The following is a 19062-nucleotide window of genomic DNA, read 5'->3' on the forward strand; positions in this document are numbered from 1 at the left end:
ACACATTCCTAGTGTACTGCATAATATAAAATAGATATATATATATATAAAGATTTACACTGGCAGCTCAGAGCTGTACAGCAGCATTTAAGTATGAAATTGAATGAATGAATGTAAAAATAAATCACTACATAGACTTCACTATAAAATATACACTGAATCTTATTAAAGCTACTGTATTAGTTCTTCAGTCAAGAGCAGTGAGTGATTTTCTCTTTGTCTTTTGTTGTTGTATTAACATTAAAGGGATAGTTCATTCAAAAATGAAAATTCTGTCATCGAGAAATGAAAACAGGTTTGGAACAATATTATAGTGAGTAAATAATGACATTAGAGGTGAACTGTCCCTTTAAGGACAGCGTGTTCACTATAGGCTGCGCCGCTGTCAATTTAAGACCTGCGTGCATCTAATATACAGAGACACGTGATTTTACTTTCACTTTAGACATAACCGACTGTGTTTATGTTAACCTTGTGTGTATTTGACAGTATTAGCGCAGTAAGACTACTTAGTCCAGTAATCACGTGTTTGACAGGCGTTTAGTGCGCGCACTCTGAAAAGCGCATGTTAAAACCGCGCACACGAATGAGCCGGCAAGGCTTTAAAACGTATGCAAATAATGAACGTTTGTGATTGTGAATAACTATAGTGTTCCGTGAGTATAACTCCACCACTAACGTGTGATGTGAGTGTATGTCGCGTTGTTCAGTATTGGGATGGAGGAAAATTATGGAATTTGTAGAAAAATAATTAAATGCGAAACCGAAAAAAAAAACGCAATTCACAAGCGCGTATTGAACTGTGAAGAGCGTACCGAGCAGTTCAATATTATATTGAGAAGTGTGGCATCCCTTATATATATATATATTATTAATTCTACTTAACCTGTTGGTGATGTCTTGATTATTTAATGCTATGTTTAGATAAATCTGTCATAAAAATGACAATCACTAAGATTACATTTCAACAACGAATTAAAAAAAAAAAAAGTTATAATTAGATTTAGAAGTTATTGCAAAAACAGCCTTATGTGAAGTTTACATGTTTGCACACAATGTGTTATTTGAGTGTTGATTATCCTATAACTAAACATGAATATCAGCTGAATATAGGCTCATAGTTCTGCTAACCTTTAATATTATAGGAATAATGTGCAAGTAAGGGCTCCCTATATAGTTTACAGCATTATCTTTAAGAAACTTTAAGTTGTAATTGAATTAAGTTAAGGACAGTTTTTTTCAGTAAACCACTGTTTAATAAAAAAATAAGCCATTTTTTAAAACTGTTGCCTATTTTTGCTCTGAGCCTCTGAATAAAACAAAGCTTTTACTCTGCATTCTCACTCTATCAGACTCTGTGTTGCGGAGTAACTAATGTACATGTAATAAATGTAACCGTAATCAGTTACTGAAAAAAAAAGTGTAATTAAATTACAGTTACTTCTGTCAATGATTAACTCCACGAACGAGCTCTTGTTTCCTGAGCATGGCTTCATGTGTCGCGGCTAAAGGGAGAGAGATATCGCACCTGGAACATCCGCGGAGCTCCGCCGCTGTTGAACTTCACCAGCAGGTGTATTTTGTTGTCCCGCTCGTGGATCTCGAAGACCCCCTCCTTCCATTTGGTGGTGCCCAGCTCGCCACACCTGATGCGGATGCGGACAGCGCCACCACTGGTCAGCCTGGGCACTGCGACAGCCATGAGAGAGCTCGAACCCGGCTCAATGATCCTGGAGCCCTGACAACACACACACACACACATCACACCAGGTCAACACACACACACACATCACACCAGGTCAACACACACACACACACACATCACACCAGGTCAACACACACACACACACACATCACACCAGGTCAACACACACACACACACACATCACACCAGGTCAACACACACACACACACACATCACACCAGGTCAACACACACACACACATCACACCAGGTCAACACACACACACACATCACACCAGGTCAACACACACACACGAGGTGAACACACATGAGACACACACACACAAGAGTGTGTAAATTATAGCGTCCCCCCTCCCTTTGGAGAAGCGAAGCTATGGTGGCTGACACAGGACAAAGATGTGGTCGTCTGAGACAGCAGAGAGTGACTAGCGCTCTGTAGAGAAGTTTGTCCCTTTAGAGCCACTGTAGAAACACGGCGGCGGCTTCACTGTAAGGGACCCGCGGTGTGTGTAGATAGAAACGGCTCATTCTAAGGTAATAAAAGCATAACGGTTCATTATATAAGCTCTTTATACAACACTGGAAACATCGCTATGCATATATTGCATTTCTGTCAATAGATCCTCATAAATACTACACACTGCACCTTTAACACAAACACACCGTTATGAACCTGCAAGTGTCATGCTACACATCTGTGTGAAGGAGACACTTTATATACACAAGACAACTGAACATGTGATAACTAAAATGAACCAAAACACAACCCACGTGTCAGAAATTGACTCCCAAATAACAAACCAAGCCGAATCAAAGTCACGCGCGTGAACTTGTCAAGTGTAAATGTCATTTTAACAACCTGTCTGGTGTAATACCATCCCACTCATTAAAACCTCCTCTCAGACGACTAGCAAGCATTACAGTCCTTTCATTTGCATATTTACGGATATATCACGTGATTAATCACTCGAGTCGAATCGCATAATTGTGGTTTTAAAAGCCTCGAGCTTGACTTCTGACATTTAAAGTTGACTCACTTACATACGCCGAGCCTAGGGCTCTTCCTCATGAGATTTTATCATAAAGAGCCCGAGGTCCGGCACGTTTAGAGAAGTTATAACGAGAAAAAAATGAAAGTAAACAAACGCAAGTCATCACGCGCGCTTTAAATCAACCAACTCGACTAGCCTCCCGAGACGGAGCGCGCGCGCGCACTTCATGCATGCACGTTCCCGCCTTAAAATACAGCAACACTCGTGTATTTCGCTGTAACGAGTGTTTATTTGGCAGTATCCTCACATGTCGCTGTGAAATAATGACACGGGCTTCATCCACACGCGGCTAATTAACTAGCATTAGCTGCCCGGGCCGAGTGACAGGCTTGGTTCGGCTAACTGACCATTCTGATCAAAACATGAGCAAATTCGGCACATAAACCACATCTCGTTTACCTGGGGCAGGGTAATTCCTTAAAGAAGGCGCCGGGGAGTAAATAAATCCTCTTAGTGTGTGTTCCCTGTCAGCGCGTGAGTTTCGCCGGGTGTGATGATGATGTTATCGTGTCCCACGAGCAGCCGATGATGGCGGGAATGTGAAAATTTAGAGCGGAAATGGGAGGTGAGAAGAAGTGCGTGAACTCACGCGAGATTGCGCGGGATTTTAGGAAACGGTGAAAACAGCGTTTTTTGTATTAAAAATATTCTGTAAATTTTTGTGAGAAATATCGAATTAAATATGCACGATTAACAACCTAAGCGTAATCCGCAAACAAAACAAAAAAACATTACGCACCGCCAACGGTTTTTCGTTACGTCACAAGCGCCCCCTCTGATTGGCTGCGGAGGGAGCCACGCCATCAGCGGGGCGGAAGTCCAGCATTATCCACGCAAGAGGGTCTTTCTTCGCTCATGACTTTATTATCCCAGTTCAGAGAAAGAGAGGAGAGGTTCTTTAAAACTGCACAACGGTGAGTAGTTTTATTAGACACGTACTGTAATAGAGTTAATAAGTTAGCACATTTTGGATATGACCGTTTTTGCCCCTCACTGGTTCAGAAAGTACGAGTTGAGCTGTAATGTTATGGTGGTGTTTTGGAGAGCTCGTCGTCTTCAGTCCACTAGTTGTGTCATGATGTGCTTCAGTGATGAAGGATAGGTGGTGGTTATCCAGGTAAAGTGTTGTGAGAGTCGCTGTGGTCGAGGTGAGAGAGCTGAAGGCCTCCTGCTGATGTGGCCTGTGGTCAGAGTCCTCTAACAGATAGAGATATGTAACTGGTTTTGTTGACATGACCAGCAGTGACCTGTCCTGGGGTGTGTGTGTTGGGTGTCTAAAGGGGTTTACAGTACTATGATTGCAGATATTATGTGTGTATGTATCTCAAATGGGATTATAGTATGTATTTGTTATTATGAAAATATCAGGTATGCACGTTATCGGCCGATATTTGTTCATTTTTTATGTTAACGTTATCGGCCAGATAGATTTGTCCAATATATTAAAGCGGATTAATAATGTATTATTTCCTTCAGATGTGCACTGTTCAACATGATGGGTTTGAATTGCTTGAAATATGATTAAAATCCCTTCAATAAAACAAGTGCAGCTCAAGTCTGCCATATAGACTACATAAAATCATAATAAGAACATCATAATTGTGTGTTTAGGACGTGGCTTTAATGCTGAGACTTTTGTTATTGTAATCAGGCTCTCAAAAATTATATAAAAATTTGGATTTTAGATTTATTAGCCGATATATCGGTTATCGACTTTCAAATATAAGGAATTATCGGTTATCGGTATTGGCCAAAATGCTCATATCGATGCATTATCAATAAAAATACTGTGAAACAGGGTTCGTACAATGACATTTTTAAGTCATTTTAATTTTTAAGTCTTGAAAAACCATTGAAAACAACAATATTTTTTGAAAAGGTGCTTAAATTATTGAAAGACTATATCAAATTAGTGTTTTATTTGATTGATAAGACAATCTTTTCACGCAAAAGCCCGTCTGATATAGATATGGAGCCATTTCTCATGGCTATGTGTGTGATATTGCTCATATAAATATCCAAGTATATGATACAGCTTTCATTCTTCAGGTCAATCGTATATTAATGGGGGGAAATCTGTTTCAATAAGCGATATCTTTGTCATAGCATTCTTTCAGTGGTTAAAGTGACCTCAGTCATTGTATATGCTGCACTTTATTTCTACCATTTTGTTTTATTAGGTTATTATTAGATCAGTATATTATTAAAGATATTGTTTGATAAGTGAGATCTCTGATTTTAGTCGGCCACCGTTCCGCTGGTGGGACGCCTGGCACTCTTTTTATTTTTTTTTGATCGCTTTTTTTGTATCATATTTTAGTAATTATCATAAATTGGGTATCATTCGAAAGCTTACAAACTCAAAATTCGTCCTGTGGAAACCGTTTTGAAATCAGATGTTGCGTTACCATGGAAGCGGTACTTTAAATTCTTCTAGCAGACTCCTCCCCTAGTGGGCGGGGTCATGTTTCGTATTACAAAATTTATTTAAACTATTACAATCAAAATCTTTTCTAATCTTGACAAAACGCATATCGTCGGAAATGTCTGAGTTTCAAGGGTCCATATTTGGTGACTGTTTTGTGATGGAAGTGATATTTGGACAGAAATTTACGGGAAACTGCATCAAAAAAACAATCAATGGCATGTGTGTGACACCCGGTGGATATTTTTGGGACAGCGCCTAAACAAAATCTCATGGGAACTTCAATTTTTGTGATATCGACTTCAAATTTGGGACACAACTTGGTTAGACATATGGCTTTGATTTGATAGTAATCTTAGAGTAAAAATTTTTTTTGTAAAATATATATGTGATATAAAATAGAAATATTTAGTACAGTATTTTTCATTTACAGTAAATTTAAACTTCCATAACTTTTTCACACGTTCATCTTTTGAACAGCAAGGTTCATCTTTAAAACAAGGCCAAATTTAGGTCTATATTCCAGAGCACTCTTGAATTACAACCATTTAAGTTTGGATAGTGCATTTTCATGACTATTCTCAAAAACTTTACAGTCAAGGGGTTAAACAACAAACAAGTAGTGATTGAAAAGTCCTTAAAAGTAACTCTTTTCTGTGTGAATATATAGTAAAGTGTGATGTATTCCTGTGATCAAAGCTGAATTTATCATCAGTCTTCAGTGTCACATGATCCTTCACAAATCACTCTCATATGAGGATCTGATGCTCAACACACATTTATGATTATTTTAAGTTGTGCTGCGTCAGATCTTTGTGGAAACCGCCATCTTGTGTGTTTGTGTATTGCAGGAGCATCATCAGGATCTTTTAGTCTTTGTCAGGCATGTGATGTCCGCCGGTCCGCAGCAGATGTAGCGCTGGTCCTCCATGGCCATGGAGATTTCGGCTGTGAACAGGGCGGGTCCGATGCGGCGCGGGCCCTACATCAGCATGATCACCAACCGCACGCTGAACCTGCTGATCCGCGCCGCCATGCTGTTCATGGTGGGCGTGTTCCTGGCGCTGGTGCTGAACCTGCTGCAGGTGCAGCGTAACGTCACCCTCTTCCCTCCGGACGTCATCAGCAGCATCTTCTCCTCCGCCTGGTGGGTTCCTCCCTGCTGTGGGACGGCCGCAGGTACACAAACACACACCACACTGAGCAAACACCAAAAATATGACATTGGAGGAAAAATTATATGTCGATGAAACTTCGCATTCGCTCGCAAAGAACACACAAGTTTTGCAACATTTCTCAGGGGAACCAGATCTGCGAGCATTGAAATATATTTTTTCCATCACCATGTCCCATTAGGGCAGTGTTCATTTTGACAGCATATTTTGATTTAGTTTTAGTCACAGTCTTTTGACTAAAATGCCATTTAGTTTTAGTCATATTTTAGTCACCTGAATTATTTTTAGTTTTAGTCTAGTTTTAGTCGACTAAATATCATAAGATTTTAGTCGACTAGATCTACAGTATATTTAGTCTCCTAAAATCTAATGAGTTTAGTTAAATTGTAATACATTAAGCATTTAAGCGTTACATAACCGACTGTCACTTGAACTGACATTTTGTTTTTGACATTAAAAATACACGATAGAGCTCAATTCACTTTTTTGTTTGTTTTTAAAAACATCTATATAGTTTTTATAACTTTGTATTTCTGTTTTAGTCAATAGGCCATATCAGGTTAAGCTAAAGCTTCAAACAAGTTTGTTTATTTATTTTTTTAATTTCAGTTAATATTTATTTAATTTCAAGTAATGAAGATTTTTTAAATGGTTTTAGTGAACTATTATAACCCTGATACTTTATTGAATATGTGTCAAATACTGGTCTTTCCTCCTGAATATGAATTAAATGGGAATGACATTAAATACAGTTTATTATGTAAGCAAAAACGAATATATAATGCATGACTTTTAATTATAAACCAGCTGGAAATACACCAGGACTCTTATTTTGAAATCTCGCCTTACTATTGCAGTTGCAGGAGCTCATTCAAGTTCAGGAGATAAAATATGCAGTTATAACCGTCTGAAACATATTACGATATAAACATGGTAAAGTAAACAGTCATTATTCATCAGCATTAGTTCATAAGCAATATTCTGGCATAAATGTGTGTTATTGATTGAGCCGCTCTGGAGCTGGATTGGGGATGAGCCGTGTTTTCCAGAGGTTAGATCAGCATCTGTGACACAGATCATCAGTTCTAGGGATGAAACGGTATGGAAATTTAACATCACGATTATAGTGACCCAAATTATCACGGTTATCAATATTATCACGGTTTTGTTCAAGTTTTATATTTGAAAATCAACAAACAAACTAAAGCAGCTCTAAGCACTTTTTTAAGCAAGATTCTGTGGGATTTTCTTCCTTATAATGGCCGTCGTCAATAGCAACGCATAAATAATAATAATTTCTCGTAAATATAATCTCTAATATTATCTCTGTAAATATATTCTCAAGCAATATTCTCATCAGTGTTCAGCAATGATGCATTTAAATCTAGCATGTTTTGTGTAAGAGCCCAAACAGTATCCTAGTGAAATAAAGCATATCCATATTTCCATATGATTTGACAGTTTATTTTATTAAATATCAAAATGACTGCATCATACCTGACACCTAGATGATCACTTTACAGCCAGTTTTATGACTTTCATTCTCTTCAAATGCTATTGAAGTTTGAAACGCGTATAACGTTACCAATGTTGTATGTAACTTTAGAGACGGTCCCTAAATTCGCCAGCGTTATGCCAGTCATATCAGATGCGCTGTGGCTCTGCTGTGTTTTTTTTAAACCATTGTCGCTGCTGAAATAGAACAAAAGCAGTCAACCTCTGTATGATGAGTGAATCTCTTGCGTACATCACACACACATCTCTGCTTTTAGTGTAGATTTCAGCGTGTGAGCGGCGCGCGCTCTGAACAAAATTCCGGATAATCTGAACGCCTCTGATTATGAGACATTGCATTCATAAACTCAATATAAACACGTGTGAGTGGTTATAATGCTCAACGCGATTATAACAGATGGCTTGAGAAGACTATAATAAGTTCAACAGCAGAGTGGCTAGTGTGCAGCCGAAATAACGTTAACTTACACCCGCAAATGGCGGTTGTTAATGTCAAGCCCTGATTATTATCCCTAAATGTCACCCTAGTCTTGTCTGAACTTGTTAGTTCGCTTCACGTTATTATTTCCCAGACGTAGTTTTGGTATTGAGGTCAAAGTCCACTTGCCTTGCGTTCGTAGTTTTGAAGTGTTTCCCTCTATTACAGCGACTTTCTTCTGGCATGTTCTGCAGACAAGGTGACCATCTTAGATTAAGTTTCCCTCAGGACTTTTGTAAAAGCCAAAATATGACCACACCTCAGATTGGGTCCTTTTAGAAGTCTGAAAAATCTCCCAGCGCTGTCACTGCCTTCTGCCATTTCTTCTCATTCAGAAAACAGCAGTGCGCGCAACAGACTGACGCTGACTGGACAAGATTTACCACAAGTTTTAAAATCGTGATAATCACATGCGGTTTTAATGATAATTACATTTTATACGATATTACTAACCGTCACTAAATTTTACCGTGGTTTATCGTGAAACCGGTAATCGTTTCATCCCTAATCAGTTCTGACCCCATCTCTGCCCTAATCCACCCTCACTAACATTTTCATCTCGTTTTTATCTGTTGACGAAAGCGACAGTTGATTTTCGTCATAGTTTTCGTCATTCAACACTAGTTTTTATTTAGTTATCGTCTCGTTTTCGTCAGTGAAAAAAGGTTGTTGACGAAAATTATGACAAATTATTCGTCAACGAAATGAACACTGCATTAGGGGCTCCGTACAGCCCTGAGCAGGAATCTCACGCACATAAACAAAGCTTTGCAGTGTGTGTGTGAGGTCTGTGATGTCGGTCTGATTGAATGTCCTCTTGTTTGTCCAGCGCTGATAGGTTTGCTGTACCCCTGTATGGACCGGCGTCTCGGGGAGCCCCATAACCTCAAGAGGGAGTGGTCGAATGTCATGCGCTGTGTGGCCGTCTTTGTGGGCATTAATCACGCCAGTGCTGTATCCTTCTCTCACAACACCTCACTTCCTCTCTCTCTTCACCTTCTGTCATTCTGTTCCAGTCTGTCTTAGGCCGTTTTCACACTTGAGAGTCCAAACCAAGGTCCGAGCTGAAGTTCATGCTTTGATACGTTCGGTTAGTTTTGGTTTGGTTTCACATTGCAATTATGCGAGCGCACTAAAGAACTGCACATGACACACTTGCGTCCACTCGTCATCATCTATGTGGGCGGCATCTGGACATTGATTGGTTTGTAAACAGACGTGCGTCTGACGTCAGCGTCTTTGACAAGAATGAATGAACAGACTCATATCTTTGCCACTATTGAACTTTGCATTGCTTGACTATTTTCTTTTCGTTACGTTTAAAAGTGGACATTTCAAGCTTTATATTCACATATTTCTCATGTTTGTGAGACAGTATCTGCTGAGTTTGGGTTTATTTGAGACGCGCTCCAGTTCATGTGTAAAGCATGTGATCGCTCCCGCGATTATTGTCTGCTATTGACTATTTGCTTCTTATTTATTAAATCCAGGCAATTATCTGATAAAACATCGATTAAAATTAAGATACAATTTATACAAAACGAAATTCACATTAAAGAAAGGCTTTCTAAGCAAAACAAAACTTAATGAAGTGGTCAAAATCATTTCTGACCGTCTGTCTTCTGACATATTGCGCATCTTTTCACTTTTCATAATCAATGTAGCCTAGATGAAGTTTAAAAATAACATTATGATATTTAAACATAAACATGAACTTCCTGTAAATGCTCTGAAAGTATGAACCATACAGAAAATGCTTTCACACTAGAAACGAACCGCACCTTTGTTCAGTTTGATCCGGACTGAGACTACCTCTTTTTGTCGGACCAAATTTTGTCTGTTTGGTAAAGGAAAGTTTCACACCTGTAATTTTGAACAAGGTGTGTGTGAAAGCGCCCTTAAAGTCACGGTGTAATGGTGACGTACATCTTTGTGAAACAGATTATCGGAAAAGAATAAACTGTGGGGCGGGACTTGGTTCAGTTTGTCAGCTGCTGATTGCATGGAGGCAAATCTGAATGCAAGCTTGTAAGAAAGGGGCGGGGTTTAAGATGACCAATCCGAGCAGAGTAGACCAATCACAACAGACTGGGCCATCTGACCAATCTTGAGTCACACAGTGATGCTGTGAAAGTGGTCTAGATGAGTTCACCTGTTTATTTAGACACGTGTTAAAGGGATAGTTCACCCAAAAATGAAAATTCTGTCATCATTTACTCACCATCAAGTCCAAACCTGTATGAGTTTCTTTGCCCTTCCACTTCCTGCTTCGCTACTGTTCGGACGCTCTTGCTTACTGCTCCGCTGCTCCGCGCTTTGCTCTATCGCTTCTATATTTTACAACTTCAGCAAATCAGCACATTGACAAAGCTTGACTCCAATGATAAAATTAGAAACTCTGGTGACTGAATTCCTAAACAAAAAGCGGAATATTTCAACCGACCAGCCTCCCACTGCCTTCAGCTTACATTCCGGAGAAGGGAAAACACAGCTGCCTACATTCAAAAGGATAAGAAAATGCCTCTTCTAGAATCTACTTGCTGCACAAACTGCCACAGACTTTTACAAAGGATTGCAGTTCTTGAAACAAAGTTATTTGCGGAACCATCCAACCAGACGAATCACACAGCAGAGCTTCATCATGATCGCCCTCTGCACACTGCCGGTGAGTCCCATAAATGTAGTTCTACTCAACATGTAGAGAAACAAGTAACTGATCAACACACTAATCAATGGAACAAACAGGGAGCAAGACCCAAAGGCACTCGAGACATCAGATTGTCACGAGCATCACATATTGCCGCAGTAGCATGCTCTACCCCAGACACAAGGATTGCAAACACTAGTTTTCTACCACCAAATATACATCTTGAAAACAGATTTGAAGTGCTAATGAATGTGGGTGAGGAATCCCCAAATGTGATGAATATGACCGAACACAGATTGAATCAGCCCGCAGCTAACACTGCTAACAGGCGCTCAAGGTCAAGCAGACAGCGGCCCTCAGCTCAGAGCGCAGCCGAGCCCAGGACTCTCATAGTGGGGGACTCAACAATCAGAAACATTAGCAGCAGGGATACAACTACATGCTGCCTTCCACAAGCAACAGTCTCTGATGTAAACAGGGAACTTAAGAACATTCTGATGAAACATAAGACTGCAAATCGACTTATCATTCATGTGGGAAAGAACGATATTCAGAGAGAGGAGTCAGAACTTCTAAAGAGGGATTTTAATGAACTTTTTGAAACACTTATAAAACTGAAAGTTCAGCCGTTCATCAGTGGACCACTTCCAGCAAGAGGAACAAATAGGTTCTCACGGCTACTTGGGCTTAATACATGGCTGCAAAAAACCTGCAACATGAAGGGAGTGAACTTTATCGACAACTTTAATCTCTTCTGGAGTCAGAGACAACTGTTTACATCAAATGGCCTCCACCCAAACAAACTCGGTGCAAGAGTGCTAAAGGACAATATTTATTTTTCCCTTCATCATCCTTCAGCTGTGTGTGCTAACCCACTCAACCTGAATAGCACACACACACCAGTAAAGTACGATCACAGGACTTCATTTCAGCATCTGAATGGACATGCGGTTGATACACCCCACAAGGACAATGATAACACCACGCAGCCACAACAACCACTTCTCATGGACACACTCCCAGCTGAACCCCGCCCTCAGAGCTCACCACAGATAGACTGTGATGGATTAGAACAGCTCGAAGTGACACAGATCGAGCCACTAAACAGTAACATCTCAGCCCATACTGTGGAGTCTGTGGAGGCACTGGTAAAAATGGGGACCATCAGGAGTGACACTGGTGAACTTTTAAAACTTATATGTAATATAAGCAATAGGCTGGAAGAAATGTCAATCCTTGAACCGGACGATAACATATTGCAGTTTCCGGTAACACCAGAGAAACAGCCCCCCTCACCAGACATGTTATCCCGCTCTACAGCATCCCCGCCTCTGAGCTTCACAGAGAAAATGGATTTTGTTTATACTGGAAACAGACAATCATACTCGATCACTGCGAGCCCCCAGATATCAACCAAAGAGCGTCGAGCCCCACAACCACCAAAGACTGTGGGCCCAGCTCGCTCTGCCCCTCCTCCTGTGAGATTTCTTCGGTCACAACGCCAGGGCACACACCCTCCTCCATCTGCACCAAAAACAACTGATACCAGCTCTCAGTGACGTGTTCTGGGTCCTCGCAACGTCAACAGCAATCTTATCAAATGTTTACAAAACATGCGTGAATCCAGTGTGCCTCTATCTTTCTCTATTTCTGTTCTGTTACGTGATAGAAAGTCCAAGGCTTTCTCAGGCCGTATGGCAAACCCATCTAATCTGCTGCCTGTTAATTGTCAAACTAAGATTACTATGGGGGAAAAAATTAAAATTAATACTGTTAAGTTAGCACTCTTAAACATCCGTTCACTTAAAAACAAATCATTTCTAGTCAACGACTTAATATCCACAAACAACCTAGATTTTTTGCTGCTAAATGAAACGTGGCTAGAAGACAGCTGCAGTGCAACAGTCCTCAATGAAACAGCCCCTCCTAACTTTACTTTTATGAGTGTCTGCAGACCAGTCAGAAGGGGCGGGGGGGTCGCAGCACTATTTAAAGATGTCTATCAATGTAAGCAAGTATCGTTTGGTGACTATTTGTCTCTAGAATATCTGGGCATTGTGCTAAAAGGTGCTCCACGCATCCTGCTTATCATTATTTATAGGCCTCCGAAATATTCTCCGGCCTTTATTGATGACTTTACAGAGCTGTTATCAGCAATCTCATCTGAGCATGACTGTTTTGCTATTGCTGGGGATTTTAACATTCACATTGACAATGCTGAATCCAGTACAACAAAAGATCTCATGACTGTTCTTAACACTTTTGATTTGACACAACATGTTCACGGACCCACACATGATCGTGGACACACTCTAGATTTACTTATCAGTAAGGGGCTAAACATTTCATCAATAGTTATTAAGGATGTGGCAATGTCTGATCATTTCTGTATTTTCTTTGATATATCAATCTCTCCTGCCATTGAAACCAGATCTGTCTCTATCAAAAAGAGATGCTTAAATGAGAACACTAGTGTGCTGTTTATGAAGGCTATATCTCTAACACCAAGCATATCTGCAGACTCTGTTGATTTTCTCCTTGACTCTTTTAACTCAAAAGTTAAGGGTGTAATTGATGATATTGCTCCTGTAAAAGCCAGGAAAAAGAGTGGCAAACAAAAAGCACCTTGGAGAAACTCAACAGAAGTGCAATTAATGAAAAGACAATGCAGGAAATCGGAACGCATGTGGCGAAAGACAAAACTTGTAGTCCATTATAAGATCTATAAAGACAGTCTTCGTGCTTTCAATGTGGAACTAGGCAAAGCTAGACAGACCTTCTTTTCAAATATTATAAACAGAAACATAAACAACACGCGCACTCTTTTTGCTACTGTAGAGAGACTAACAAACCCCCCGAGTCACATTCCCAGTGAAATGCTCTCAGACAGCAAATGCAGTGAGTTTGCTTCCTTCTTCTCCGAGAAAATCATTAATATCAGAAATGCGATCAGCACATCGTTTAGTTGCTCTGAGGTGAATCAGATCAGACCACAGCCTCAGAAAGTTACTATGACTGATTTCGAAGCAATTGATGGTAAAATTTTAGAAGAAACAGTACAGCACCTTAAAACATCAACCTGCGCCCTTGACACACTCCCCACTTCTTTTTTCAAAAGTGTGTTTAACTGTTTAGAAGCAGATCTCCTAGAAGTGGTAAACGCCTCACTTCTTTCTGGGACTTTTCCAAACTCCCTTAAAACCGCAGTAGTTAAGCCTCTCCTGAAAAAGAGAAATCTGGATAACTCCATATTGAGCAACTACAGACCAATCTCAAATCTCCCCTTCATAGGCAAGATCATTGAAAAAGTTGTTTTCAGTCAGCTGAACAAATTCTTAAGCTCAAACGGATACTTTGACAATTTTCAATCTGGTTTCCGACCGCATCACAGCACAGAGACGGCGCTCATAAAGATTATAAATGATATTCGCCTCAATACAGATACAGGCAAAACATCAATTCTGGTACTACTGGACCTCAGTGCTGCATTCGACACTGTTGACCACAAAATACTTCTTGACAGGCTAGAAAATTGGGTTGGGCTTTCTGGAATGGTCCTCAAATGGTTCAGGTCATACTTAGAAGGGAGAGGTTATTATGTGAGTATAGGTGACCTTAAGTCTGAGTGGACATCCATGACATGCGGAGTCCCACAAGGGTCAATTCTTGCACCACTCCTATTCAACCTGTATATGCTGCCACTGAGCCAAATAATGAAAAATAACAAAATGGCTTACCACAGCTATGCTGACGACACCCAGATCTACTTAGCCCTATCACCTAATAACTACAGCCCCATTGACTCTCTATGTAAATGCATTGATGAAGTTAACAGTTGGATGTGCCAAAACTTTCTTCAGTTAAACAAAGACAAAACTGAAATTACTACATTTGGAAACAAAGATGAAATTCTGAAGGTGAATGCATATCTTGAGGCTAAAGGCCTGAAATCAAAAAATCAAGTCAGGAATCTTGGTGTGATTTTGGAGTCAGACCTGAGTTTCAATAGTCATGTCAAAGCAATAACTAAATCCGCTTACTATCATCTCAAAAATATATCAAGAATTAGATGCTTTGTTTCCAGGCAAGACTTAGAGAAACTCGTTCATGCTTTTATCACCAGCAGGGTGGACTATTGTAATGGTCTTCTCACCGGCCTTCCCAAAAAGACCATTAGACAGCTGCAGCTCATACAGAACGCTGCTGCCAGGATCCTGAGCCGAACCAGAAAATATGACCATATCACACCAGTCCTCAGGTCTTTACACTGGCTTCCAGTTACATTTAGGATCGATTTTAAAGTGCTATTACTTGTATATAAATCACTCAATGACCTAGGACCTCAATACATTGCAGATATGCTGATTAAATACAAACCCAACAGATCACTCAGATCATCAGGATCAAGTCAATTAGAAATACCAAGGGTTCACTCAAAGCAAGGAGAGTCTGCTTTTAGCTATTATGCCAGCCGTAGCTGGAACCAGCTTCCTGAACAGATCAGATGTGCTCCAACAGTAGCCACTTTCAAATCCAGACTCAAAACACATTTGTTCAGCTGTGCATTTACTGAATGAGCTGTGCCACTGTACGTGCTTTGTCCGAACTGCTTGCATTTTAATTTATATGCTTAAATTTAACCCTGTTTTTATTTTTATTTTTAATTATACTCTTTATTTTTATCTTTCAATATTTTCTTTATTTTTTATTTCTTTAAATTCCTATTATAACTGTAATATTTTTATTTCATTTCTGTGTAAAGCACTTTGAATTGCCACTGTGTATGAAATGTGCTATACAAATAAACTTGCCTTGCCTTGCCTTGCCTTCTGCTGAACACAAAAGAAGATATTTAGACGAATGTTTGTAACCAAGCAGAAACTATTGACTATCATAGTAGGGAAAAAAATACTATAGTAGTCAATGGCTTCTGCTTGGTTACAAACTTTCTTCTAAATATCTTCTTTTGTGTTCAGCAGAACAAAGAAACTCATACAGGTTTGGACTTGATGGTGAGTAAATGATGACAGAATTTTCATTTTTGGGTGAACTATCCCTTTAACATCCGCCTAAAGTAAATGCTTTAAAAAATCACGAGGGGGTTTGACTTCACTGATGTCTTAGAATAAAGCATGTAATGTATTGAAATGCGTCACTCCTGCAGCTGTAATGGCGGTGTTGTTGTCCAGACTGTTTTCTTTAACGCTGTTTCCGGCAGAAGGTGGACTTTGTGAATAACGTGCAGCTGTCTCTGACGCTGGCGGCCCTGTCTGTGGGCCTGTGGTGGACGTTTGACCGCTCTCGCAGTGGATTTGGGCTGGGGGTCGTCATCGCCACCCTCGCCACTCTCGCCACTCAGCTGCTGGTCTACAACGGGGTGTTTCAGTGAGTGTCAGACACACACACCTGCATGATATCATGACTACATCACCGCCCACACACACAGACCATAGCGCTCTGTTCATCAGCGGCCTGATCATTCATCAGGACTCGCAGCCTTTATAATCATGGACAACTGTGCGTGTTTTGCGTGTGTGTGTGTGTGTGTGCGCAGATACACGTCCCCTGACTTCCTGTACATTCGCTCCTGGCTCCCGTGCATCTTCTTCGCCGGAGTGATAACCGTGGGGAATATCGGACGACAGCTCGCTCTGGTAAACTCCCGCATGTTCACATGATCCAAACACTGACAATAAAGACACATCATAATATTACAAAAGATTCTGTTTCAAGTTAAAGGGTTAGCTCACCCAAAAATGAAAATCCTGTCATTAATTCCTCACCCTCATGTCGTTGGACACCCGTCAGACCTCCGTTCATCTTCAGACACAAATGAAGATATTTTAGTGTAAAGCTGATGCTGAGAAAGGCTTCACACAGGCCTCCATTGGCATTCAGTACATTTACACTCCCAAGACCCATAAAAGGCACTAAAAACGTCGTTACAAAGTCCATCTCACCACAGTGACTCTACAATAATCTTACGATGCGACGACAATAGTTTTTGTGCGCAAAAAAAAATCAAAATAACACCTTTATCCAACTTGTTCTTGTCTTCCGTGTGTGTCTCCACGACGCATGCGCGAGAATATGACGTAGATCCGGCGTTCGGACACATGACCCAGAAGTGATTTGTTTACAAGCAGAGGAAGACGCGCGTGTCTCAGCTGTTGGATTCTACACTGATCGTGCTTTAGGTCTCGGCGTAGTGCTCAAAATGGGGTTAGAGTGTGCATTTCATGGATTCCCGAACGCCGCCGCTACGTCATATTCTCGCGCATGCGTCGTGGAGGCACACACGGAAGACAAGAACAAGCTGGATAAAGGTGTTATTTAGATTTTTTTTTGCGCACAAAAACTATTGTCGTCGCATCGTAAGATTATTGTAGAGTCACTGTGGTGAGATGGACTTTGTAACGACGTTTTTAGTGCCTTTTATGGGTCTTGTGAGTGTAAATGTACTGAATGCCAATGGAGGCCTATCTGAAGCCTTTCTCAGCATCAGCTTTACACTAAAATATCTTCATTTGTGTCTGAAGATGAACGGAGGTCTGACGGGTGTCGAACGACGTGAGGGTGAGGAATTAATGACAGAATTTTCATTTTTGGGTGAACTAACCCTTTAAAACACATGTGTGACTGTTTCTGGTCCAAACTAAATTAAGATTATTTTTCTTACCCCATTGGCAGATACATTTGCTTGTTTTAAGAAAAAAACTCACTTCATTTTGATTTTGCAGTGTTTTTCCCGCGTCTGCTGCCTTTGAAACCGTGTGCAGGGCATTGATCTGTGTTTCCCTGTTTCCTGCAGTACGAGTATAAAGTCAGTCAGGAAAAGAACCATCAGGATTAAGGGAGAATCCTCCACACACACAGGAAAACCAGGAAAAAGGAGCGAGGCATGGACCGGGCGGAGCGATCCGCTCTCTGTGTTTGAGGACGGACAGTGTTACGATCCTCAGACGCTCCGGTTCTCCACGTGTGTGTGTGTGTGTGTGTAACGGGAATATATGACGTCTCCTCCCGTCTGCGCCAGCGCTGAGATGCTACTGAAGTGCCAAACGGACTCTGATTGGTCAAGACGGTCCTCTCCTCTCGACTGCAGCGAGATGGACAATACACTGACTGAATATTTAGACACATCACATGCAGAGAGACACAGAAACGCATTTAATCACACAGAACCTCCTCCATCCTCTGTGATCTGGATCTCATTCATATGGAGTATTATAACACATCGCAGTCCATCCATGGGCGGCTCGCTCCTGCGGCGTCTCACATCCAGCACTAGTGGGCGTCAGAGCGCCACGTCAAACACCATACATTGAGCTGGGAAGGGAATCACTGGTCAACTTCAACACTTTAGTGTGATGCCTTCCTGGTAATGACCAAACATATCCACTGACATACAGAAATCACTTCCAATATTTACAATTTTTGGCTTCAGAATAAAAATAAAGATTTTTTTAATGACATTCCATTGATTAAGCCTTAAAATATCAGAGCCTGGAGCTGTGAAGAGCAGGCAGAACACCATCTGTGCACTGATTTTGGATTCATTAAGGGATACATATATACTCTTTTTTGTATTATCTTACCTCGTTTGGGTTTTTTTTTTTTGTTTCGAGGATATTTTATGAAATATTGAGTAGGATGCAAAGATACATATTTTATTAAGTGTTACGAGGAACTTCCACAGCTGAAATAATTGATTAGTTGCAGGAGTAACTGCACAGTTCATTGGTGAGCATCAGAAACTGCGTCTGCGTTTGTGTTGAACCACATTTGAAGTCACATGTTTGTTATCTGCATCATTAAAAGAGACTTTCTTTGAAATGTATTTGTGTGTGTGTTATTATTATTGGGTCACACACTCAACCAAAGGCTCAAATTTCGTATTTTGTTCATATTCTGTCTGTAGGAAGACAAACATGAAAAGTGATGAAAGCCAAAACATTAAATGTCCAATGAGTAATCCACTGGTTAGGAGGGTCAAAATGACCGTTTTCAAATGAGATTTGGAGCCAGATTGCAGGCGTGTAAAATGACTTTAGAAAGATGGCAGC

General features: G+C 40.5%; 2 protein-coding genes across 4 annotated transcripts in view; one reads left to right on the forward strand and one right to left on the reverse strand.

The window, feature by feature from the left end:
* usp37 (ubiquitin specific peptidase 37) overlaps positions 1-3295 on the reverse strand; it is a 34696-nt gene extending 31401 nt beyond the window's left edge. Inside the window, exons 1-2 of one of the 2 annotated variants that reach the window (XM_079822078.1) lie at positions 3156-3295; positions 1529-1738 (exon numbers count right to left, since the gene is read on the reverse strand). In XM_079822078.1, coding sequence (XP_079678204.1) covers positions 1529-1702 — 174 coding nt within the window. In that variant the 5' untranslated portion in view covers positions 1703-1738; positions 3156-3295. Of the gene's footprint in view, positions 1-1528; positions 2234-3155 lie in introns of both variants that reach the window. The other variant, XM_079822079.1, reaches the window with a different exon arrangement.
* On the forward strand, positions 3233-18835 carry insig2 (insulin induced gene 2). Of its 2 annotated transcripts, none has more exons than XM_079822085.1 (6): positions 3233-3670; positions 6033-6360; positions 9179-9303; positions 16215-16381; positions 16551-16650; positions 17808-18835. In XM_079822085.1, the coding sequence occupies exons 2-6, from the start codon at positions 6111-6113 to the stop codon at positions 17847-17849; spliced, it is 684 nt and encodes a 227-aa protein (XP_079678211.1). In that variant the 5' UTR covers positions 3233-3670; positions 6033-6110; the 3' UTR covers positions 17850-18835. The 2 variants fall into 2 exon arrangements, with proteins under 2 accessions (XP_079678211.1, XP_079678210.1); XM_079822084.1 differs by having other exon boundaries at positions 3538-3670; positions 16218-16381.
* The last annotated feature ends 227 nt before the right edge of the window (positions 18836-19062 follow it).

This window comes from Gobio gobio, assembly GCF_949357685.1.
Source record: "Gobio gobio genome assembly, chromosome: 7".
Classification (NCBI taxonomy): domain Eukaryota; kingdom Metazoa; phylum Chordata; class Actinopteri; order Cypriniformes; family Gobionidae; genus Gobio; species Gobio gobio.